This window comes from Oncorhynchus tshawytscha, linkage group LG03, assembly GCF_018296145.1.
Source record: "Oncorhynchus tshawytscha isolate Ot180627B linkage group LG03, Otsh_v2.0, whole genome shotgun sequence".
In the NCBI taxonomy this organism is placed as follows: domain Eukaryota; kingdom Metazoa; phylum Chordata; class Actinopteri; order Salmoniformes; family Salmonidae; genus Oncorhynchus; species Oncorhynchus tshawytscha.
In genome coordinates this window covers 52,178,666-52,188,665 of record NC_056431.1, presented here as the reverse complement: position 1 = coordinate 52,188,665, position 10,000 = coordinate 52,178,666, and the positions used below count along the sequence as shown (strand labels likewise).

Below are 10,000 nucleotides of genomic sequence, written 5' to 3'. Positions count from 1 at the left end.
ATGCTGTAAGGCCTACTCTCGCCTGGAGAACCTGAAGACCCATCTGAGGTCTCACACAGGGGAGAAGCCTTACGTCTGTGAACACGAGGGCTGCAACAAAGCCTTCTCCAACGCCTCAGACAGAGCCAAGCACCAGAACAGAACTCACTCCAATGAGGTAAGGCTTCTATAGACACCCAACCATAGACAATCAAAGGAGAGACATACTGTGAGCTACATCTATGCTTTTACCCACTGCCATTATTTAAATAACCTAATGCACATTTAAGTTCATTGTGTTTACACTTTTCAAGGATTTTTATGTCCAATATGCAGTCAACATTCTGTTTTATTTGTGTTTTACATAATGTATTTTCAGAAGACAATGGATGAAAACAGTAATCAACTTTAACATCCGATAATAAGATATTGTGTAAAATGATTCTTCCCAGAAACCCTACATCTGTAAGATCCCTGGGTGCACTAAGCGCTACACAGACCCCAGCTCTCTCAGGAAGCATGTGAAGACGGTCCACGGACCTGAGGCCCACGTCACCAAGAAACAACGTGGCGATGTGCCCCCCAGGGGTCCTCCTAAGGGGAATGGAGAGAACGAGGCAAACGCCAAACAGAGTCGTAGAGGGATGGATGGAAAAATGGAGGCCAACAGCACCATTAGAGGAGCAGAGGACTGCCTGCAGGTCAAGTCAATCAAGACGGAGAACTCAATAGTAAGACTGGATGTGACATTTTATTGTGTCATAACAGCTGCTTTTAACAAAGCATTGACTTTGACTATTGTCAAAATCCTATCATCTACTACTAACAACTTAATACTACAAATGCTAATCTTAACATTATCATTCATACATGTTATATGTTATTTGAGTCTTGTGATGCAAATGCAAGCCTTTCACCATTTATCATATCACCTTTCACATGAACTGATCTGTGATACAACTGCTGATGGTCTATCCTCTTCTTAACCTAAACTCACCTCTCTGGTCACTGCTTGAATGTGCTTCTGTTTCCTTAACACTTTCCCTATTGGACAGGCTTCACTGAGGTGAGCACCAACACTGTTTCTATTCCTTTCAATGCTTTTTAACACTGCATGTCAAACCTGAGTCAACAGTCAATATATTTGAAATTCACTACTCTGTTCCTCCATGTATTAAAAACAGAGGACTTTCCAAGAGCTTCTGGTTTTAAGGTGTATACTAGCTACAGTTAGATGTTGTGATGTACTGTGAAATCTGCCTAATCTACCTATCTATCAACCCAATGAAGTATACAGATCCCTTGACTTTTTCCACAATTTGTTACATTACAGCCTTATTCTAAAATGGGTTAAAAATATATATATATATATTAAATCCTCAGCAATCTACACACAATGCCCCATAATAAAAAAGTGAAAACAGGTATTTAGAAATGTTTGCACATTTTTTTTAAATAAAAACCTGATATACCTTAGGTACTATTCAGATACTTTGCTATGAGACTCGAAATTGAGTTCAGGTGCATCCTGTTTCCATTGATCATCGTTGAGATGTTTCTACAACTTGATTGGAGTCCCCTGTGGTAAATTAAATTGATTGGAGATTATTTGGAAAGGCACACACCTGTCTATATAAGTTCCCACAGTGGACAGTGGATGTCAGAGCAACATGAGAGAGCTTGAGTGGATCTGCAGAGAACGGGAGAAACTCCGCAAATACAGGTTTGCCTCATACCCAAGAAGACTCGAGGCAGTAATCGCTGCTGTCTTCTTGTCAGAGCGAAAACCAAGCCAAAGGAATTGTCCGTAGAGCTCCAAGACAGGATTGTGTCAAGGCCCAGATCTGGGGAAGGGTACCAAAAAATGTCTGCAGCATTGCAGGTCCCGAAGAACACCGTGGCCTCCATAATTCTTAAATGGAAGACGTTTGGAACCACCAAGACTCTTCCTAGAGCTGGCCGCCCGGCCAAATTGAGCAATTGGGGGAGAAGGGCTTTGGTCAGGGAGGTGACCAAGAACCCGATGGTCACTCTGACAGAGCTCCAGAGTTCCTCTGTTGAGATGGGAGAACCTTCCAGAAGGACAACCATCTGTGCAGCCCACCACCAGTCAGGGCTTTATGGTAAAGTGGTCAGATGGAAGACACTCCTCAGTAAAAGGCACATGACAGCCCACTTGGAGTTTGCCAAAAGGCACCTAAAGACTCTCAGACTATGAGAAACGATATTATCTGGTCGGATGAAACCAAGATTGAACTCATTGTCCTGAATGCCAAGCGTCATGTCTGGAAGAAACCTGGCACCATCCCTACGGTGAAGCATGGTGGTGGCAGTATCATGCTGTGGGGATGTTTTTCAGCAGCAGGGACTGGGAGACTAGTCAGAATTGAGGCAAAGATGAAAGGAGAAAAGTACTGAGAGATCCTTAATGAAAACCTGCTCCAGAGCGCTCAGGACCTCAGACTGGGGTGAAGGTTCACCTTCCAACAGGACAACAACCCTAAGCACACAGCCAAGACAACCCAAGAGGGACAAGTCTCTGAATGTCCTTGGGTGGCCCAGCCAGAGCCCAGACTTGAACCCTATTGAAAATCTCTGGCGATACCTGAAAATAGCTGTGCAGCAACGCTCCGCATCCCAACCTGACACAACTTGAGAGTATCTGCAGAGGACAATGGGGGAAACTCCACAAATACAGGTTTGCCAAGCGTGTAGCGTCATACCCAAGAAGACTCGAGGCTGTCATCGCTGCCAAAGATGCTTCAACAAAGTATTGAGTAAAGGGTCTGAATACTTATGTAAATGTGATATTTCTTTTTTTTCCCAATTATAAATTAGCAAACATTTCTAAAAAACTGTTTCTGCTTTGTCATTATGGGGTATTGTGTTTAGATTGTTGAGGGGGAAAACGATTTAATCAATTTTAGAATAAGACTGTAACGTAACAAAATGTGGAAAATGTCAAGGGGTCCGAACAGTTTTGAAGCCACCGTGCCTCCATCTTGGCACTCCCTCAACGTTGTAATAAATATTTTAGAAGCAATAGAAATGCGTTTATAAATGTCAATTTTAAAAATCCATGTTTATTCTATTGCACACACCTTAATGCTTACTTTTAAATTATGTTATGTGAGCTAAAGATACAAATAAAACATTTAAAAATATATATAATATTATCCTTAAAGTATAGTTTTTTTAAAAGTACTAATGTTACTGCCCCCACTGCAACAGAACAATACTTAAATACATGTAATTTTGTCCTTAAAACATTTAATTGAATACTGTGGAATTCCATTCATCCTATGGAGGACTGCTCTCCTGGGGAGTGCCTAAACAGGTGGCTTCAAACCCTCTCATGGGCCAATACATAGCATCAGCAATCCAGTGTTTGTATACTATAAGGCCCCATTTGAACACACACACACACTTTATTCAGTTCTATTCTTCTGTGGCCTAGAGATCTGACAGTAATGTCTATCAGGCCATGATAAAAGTAATTATCAAATTAATATTCAAACAACGGGACTGTGCAGCATGTGTGCCGAACAAATAGTTCCAGCAATCAAGCTGTGATCAAGACTCTTTCTAGTTCAGTCTGTGTCAGAAATAACCACTGTCAACACTTGACTATGATGAGAATCACAGTATCCCCCGTCCCTCCACTAGACATGTTTCCTTTATAAAAAAATCTAACAATTCTATGATAAATAAGATTATGAAACTAAAGCTAGGCTACATAATTCATTTAATTTATGGTTTTGCAAAGTTTACCTAATTTATTAATCTGAATTTTGAAACTTTATTTCATCTTTAAGCATCTTTTTTATAATAACAATGCCCTGTCTGACAGTGATAACCGTTTCATACTACCATGCCAATCCAAACCAAATCGACTAGAGTAATGTGAAAAGCCCTTAATAGGCTTGATTCGGTGTCTAACCTGAATCACCTATCCTGTCCCCCTCTCCAGACGTATCAATCCAGCCCGGGCGGTCACTCGTCATGTAGCAGTGAGCCGTCGCCACTTGGCAGTGCCCACAACAATGACAGTGGAGTAGAGATGGCCCTGCACAGTGGGGGCAGCTTTGGGGACCTGAGTGCACTGGATGACCCTCCCATGGTGGACTCCTCCACCCTCTCCCCCCGCAACTCGGTGGGGATGGGTCTTGGGCTTCATAAAGGGGGAGGAGTCACCATCAAGCTGGAGAACATCAAGAAGGAGAGGCTCAAGAATGTGAGGGACTCTTGTCCCTGGGCCAACTCTGGTCCTCAGGCACCTCAGGTCCGAAACACCAAGCTGCCTCCCATTCCTGCTGTTGGTAAGTGTGAAGTTCTATATTGGAACAATATAGTTTTTGATAACCTGCAATAATTCTGAAGGATTAGTAAACGATAATAAGGAATAAAAATAATTGTGGAAAAAATATTGCACATCCATAATAGGAAAGATTGAGTTGAGAGGAATATGTGAAGAAGCCTTAGAAACCTAGAAAGGTTTTTTTCTCTATAAACTTGGCACATCTAGCCACTGGGATTTTGCCAATTCTTTAAGGCAAATCTGCTCCAGCTCCTTCAAGTTGGAAACTTTCTGCTGGTTTACAGCAATCTTTAAGTCATACAACAGATTCTCAATTGGATTGAGGTCTGGGCTTTGACTAGGCCATTCCAAGACATTTAAATGTGTCCCCTTAACCACTCAAGTGTTGCTTTAGCAGTATGCTTGGGGTCATTGTCCTGCTGGAAGGTGAACCTCCGTCCCAGTCTCAAATCTCTTGAAGACTGAATCATGTTTCCCTCAAGAATTTCCCTGTATTTAGCGCCATCCATCATTCATTCAATTCTGACCAGTTTCCCAGTCCCTGCAGATGAAAAACATCCCCACAGCATGATGCTGCCACCACCATGCTTCACTGTGGGGATGGTGTTCTTGGGGTGATAAGAGGTGTTGGTTTTGCGCCAGATGTAGCGTTTTCCTTTATGGCCAAAAAGCTACATTTTAGTCTCATCTGACCAGCGCACCTTCTTCCAAATGTTTGGGGAGTCTCCCACATGCCTTTTGGCAAACACCAAATGTGATTGCTTATTTATTTTCTTTAAGCAATGGCTTTTTTCTGACCACTCTTCCGTAAAGCCCAGCTCTATGGAGTGTACGGCTTAAAGTGGTCCTATGGACAGATACTCCAATCTCCGCTGTGAAGCCTTTGCAGCTCCTTCAGGGTTATCTTTGGTCTCTTTGTTGCCTCTCTGATTAATGCCCTCCTTGACTGGTCTGCGAGGTTTGGTGAGTGGCCCAATCTTGGCAGGTTTGTTGTGGTGCCATATTCTTTCCATTTTTCAATATTGTATTTAATGGTGCTCCGTGGGATGTTCAAAGTTTTGGATATTTTTTTATAACCCAAACCTGATCTGTAATTCTCTACAACTTTGTCCCTGACCTGTTTGGAGAGCTCATTGGTCTTCATGGTGCCGCTTGCTTGATGGTGCCCTTTGCTTAGTGGTGTTGCAGACTCTGGGGCCTTTCAGAACAGGTGTATATATATATATATACTGAGATCATGTGACAGATCATGTGACACTTAGATTGCACACAGGTGGACTTTATTTAACTAATTATCTGACTTCTGAAGGTAATTGGTTGCACCAGCTCTTATTGAAGGGCTTCACAACAAAGAGGGTGAATACATATGCCCGCACCACTTTTTCGTTTTTATTTTTTAGAATTTTTTGAAACAAGTTATTTTTTAAATTTCACTTCACCAAAATGGACTATTGTGTGTATGTCCATTACATGAAATCGAAAAGAAGAAAAAAATGACAGGTTGTATTGCAACAAAATAGGAAAAATACCAAGGGGGATGAATACTTTTGCAAGGCACTGTATATGTTATAATGTGGTTCCTTTTGTTGGTTCCTCAGGTTCCCTTCTGGAAAACTCTAATATGATCGCTCCACCCGGGCCCTACCCTGGTCAGCGTCTTGGTGACCTGTCATCATGCGAGGTGACCATGCTGAACCAGTTAAACGAACAGGGCCGCCGGGACAGCATCACCAGCACTGCCAGCTCAGCCTACATCAGCCGGCGCTCCTCTGGCATCTCCCCCTGCTACTCCAGCCGCCGCTCCTCCGAAGCCTCGCAGTTCAGCAACCGCCACAACAACATCAGCTCAGCCGACTCCTACGACCCCATCTCCACAGACCTGTCCCGTAGATCCAGCGAGGCCAGCCAGTGTGGAGGTGGAGGTGGAAACCTCTCTAGTTTGCTCAGCCTCACCCCTGCCCAGCACTACCATCTCAAGGCCAAGTACGCTGCAGCAATCGGGGGAGCTCCACCTACACCTCTGCCCAACATGGAGCGTATGAGCCTCAGGACCAGGATGGCCCTGTACGGGGACCACTCCCAGGAAAGAGAGAGCTTATCCCACTCTCAACTGTTCCACCCACCTGCCGCAGCAGTTCCCAGACGCTGCAGCGACATTGGCTATGGTAGCCATAGCATGATGCCCCACGAGGTCCCTGGGAACCTTCCCCGGCGAGCCAGCGACCCCGTCCGCAGACCTACCCTAGACCCACTATCCCTTCCACGAGTCCAACGCTACAACAGCATGAACAGTATGAACCCCAACAGTATGATGCCTCCTCCCTCTGCTGACCGCCGGGGCCTGGCCATGCAGAGCTACACGCGATCCGACGGAAGCCTGCACCACCACCCCTTCGCCCCACGGCCCCCCAGCATCTCAGAGAATGTGGTGATGGAGACCATGGCCGTGGACGGGCTGGACCATGCAGGAGATGAGGACATGGTGTTGCCTGATGATGTCGTACAGTACCTCAGGTCTCAGAACACTGGCCCCGGCCAATCAGCAGGCCCCGCCAACTACGCCAACAGCCAATCACAAGGCGGCTTCCAGGTCCAGGGGAATATGACCTCCTCCCAACAGCAGTTCTATGGGCAGAGGAGGATGGCCATGGTGGATGCCAACATGCCCCTGTCTGGGTCAAGCCAGGTTCCCCTACCGCCCTACCAGATGAGCCCTGGGTCTGGCTCCCAGCAGCAGCAGTACCCAGCCTCTCACAGTATGAACAACAAGAACAACATGCCAGTCCAGTGGAACGAGGTCAGCTCAGGGACTGTGGATGCTACAGCCACCTCCAGACTCACCAAGCAGAACCTCCTCAGAAACAACAACCTGGCCATGGTCCAACAGAGACAGAACTTTGGGCATTTCCAGGGTAGAATGGGTAGTAACAGTAACCAGCAGGTGATGCCCATGAACCAGAATATGGCGCTACAAGGCTACACCCAGAGAAGCAACTCCCAGTGGATCAACTCTGTCCAACAGCAACAAAGGCAGCCATGCAGCATGAACTATCCTGAGCAGATGAGTCCCCAGCAGGGATATGGCCAAGAGATCATCCCTGTCCCTAACTCTGGATCTGGGAATGGCAGCTTTCGACCCAACTTTAATGGCATGGCACTGCCCAACGGCAGGGTGATGGCTACACCCAACAATCCTGATACGCAGATCTACAGGTCAAGGACTCCGGTTGAAAGCTATGCCCCCCACATGATTCAGGTTGACCAGCAGAACTACAGTATTTCTTCTCAGCAGCAAGACGTCAATACTGGGAACAGAGCTGGGATGCAGCCCAGGCCTCCCATGGAGCCCAAGTCTATGAGCAGTAGACAACACTCAGGGTCCAGAGGTATGATTCAGCAGAACCGTTTCCCTCAGTCGGACTTACATCACAACACCTCTGAGGCCAGTCCAAAGAGACCGGGTAGCACCGCAGCACATACCGGCGGACATAACAGAGACTCAAACTCCAATGCTTCAATGTTTTATGCTGGCCAGATCCAGATGTTTGAACCCAATAACAACCACAATGTGAGCTTCAACTCGCCCATGTCCCCCGTCATGGGCCAGACTCCGGGAGGCACCACTGTTACCATGGCATCTCCAGGGGTCAACCAGGTCACCAGCACCGTTGACTCATCCGGCTCCTCTGGATCGATCTCTGGCGTGGAGCATGCCCAGATCGACTTTGACGCCATGTTGGATGATGGAGACCACTCCAGCCTGATGTCAGGGACCCTCAGCCCCGGACTCCTCACCAGCCTGTCCCAGAATTCCTCTAGGCTTACCACCCCCCGTAACTCTGTGACCCTGGCTTCTGTGCCAGCAGGGATTGGTAATATGGCCATCGGAGACATGAGCTCCATGTTGACCACCCTGGCTGAGGAGAGCAAGTTCCTCAACATGATGAGCTAAGGCCTTGGCTGTGTCACAATAATCTCTCCTTTCTCCCGAACTGTGCAGTTGTTCACTTTCCTTCTTGTATTTGAAAGAAAATATATCGGATCTCCCTCTAGCCTAGCCCATGCCCCACTAATCCAATGCTTTAATTTTGTGGGGAGGAGGGAAAGAGTGCACACTTCGGAAGGAAAGAAAGATTATTGGGATGCCCCATTGTGTATTCAGACCATTTCAAGGAAAATGTACTATAAAAGCACTGATTATATGTAACAATACCCTATGGAAATAGTTACTCTTCAGGAGCATGTCAATCTCCGCTGGCCTGTATAGAGACTTTGCTTATCCAGTAATATGTCATATTTGCTCAAGTACATTTTAAGTAGTGTTTGTGTTGAGAAAGTAAGTATAGTAAAAACATAAGGAACATTTTAAAGACATAAGGAGCATTATCACTGTTTTGAAAAGCCATACTTTGTATCTACGAATAAGAATAGACAAGGGTATAAAACTACATCAGCAAATATATGTCCATTGCTCCGTATTTGTTGATGTTTGTTACTCTTTAAAAAGCAGTGCACTGATAGCAGTTCACGAAGTGCCTTGCTAAATAGATCATGTTTGAATAATATGTGAATTCATGAAACATACATACATGTAACGATGTTGCCAGGTAAAAAGGCATAAGGAAATATTAGAATAATTTTCTTTGATCATGTTTATAGATATACTGTATGGTACGTGCTTTAAATTATGTTAAAGAGACTTGATTATTGCAAGCTAAGTACAATATGATGCAACTATAGAACATTGTGATGCTACATTGTTAACATCCATCCATGTATAGAGGAGCTTGCAGTGGAACAGGATCCCATGCAAAGCTAGAGAGGGTTTTCGTGGACCCAGATTAAGCCTAATGAAGGACTAAAAACCATGCTGAGTGGAGATTCTCATTTGAAAGTGATTTTTAGTCCAGGACTATGCTTAATCTGTGTATATGAAACCAGCCCCTAGTGTGGAGGAGATGGCCACTTGTCATACTGTATAAAATATCTTCCAAGTGCCCTCCAGAAGCTGTACAGTAACCCTCTAAGGACTCTCCTCTTTGTGAGACTGACTGTATGATAAAAAAGGACAGAGATCTGCCTCAGTGTAAATCAGTCTGTGGAGACACACGCTAATCTGAACTCAGGGGTAGACGTAGCATAGTAAATCTAAATACGGGACACTCCTATTAGTATGATATGTTATGTATTAATTTGTGGATGCCCATCATCCATTTCAGATGGTATGTTATGAATTACAATCCGTATGATATGTTACGAAATGCATTTCTTACAATATTGAACAAATAGCAATTTGTTCAATATGTTACAAATTTGCAAAATGTATGATATGTTACGAATTCCAATTTGTTGTGCTTAGCTAGGTGGTAAGGTGGCTAATGCTAATGTTAGCTGGGTGGCCAATGTTTGCTAGACTAGGTGTTAAGGTTAGCAGTTGGATTAAAGGATTAGGATTAGGGGAAGGGTTAGCTAACATGCTAAGTAGCTAAAAGTAGTAAAAGTTGCAAAGTTGCCAAAATGCTAAAGTTGTAAGATTCGAACACTCAACCTTTGGGTTTCTAAGCGTCTACCCATCCACCCTGACCAACCGCCTACTTTAATTTTTGCCTTAAGTAACTGTCTCTCTTATGTAACCAATCCAAATTTAACATATCCTAATTTGAGTATTCCTGATTTACGTTTACAATGTTACATCTAGTCTAT

At 44.6% G+C, this 10,000-nt stretch overlaps 1 protein-coding gene across 1 annotated transcript in view; it reads left to right on the top strand.

The window, feature by feature from the left end:
• The window catches only part of gli2a (GLI family zinc finger 2a), a 107,283-nt gene that overhangs the window by 96,858 nt on the left and 425 nt on the right, over nt 1-10,000 (top strand). The window contains exons 11-14 of the mRNA XM_024407270.2: nt 1-157; nt 432-710; nt 3,950-4,298; nt 5,896-10,000. The exon at nt 1-157 is cut by the window's left edge and continues 8 nt beyond it; the exon at nt 5,896-10,000 is cut by the window's right edge and continues 425 nt beyond it. Of these exons, the coding sequence (XP_024263038.1) occupies nt 1-157; nt 432-710; nt 3,950-4,298; nt 5,896-8,249 (3,139 nt within the window). The 3' untranslated portion in view covers nt 8,250-10,000. The remainder of the gene's footprint in view (nt 158-431; nt 711-3,949; nt 4,299-5,895) is intronic.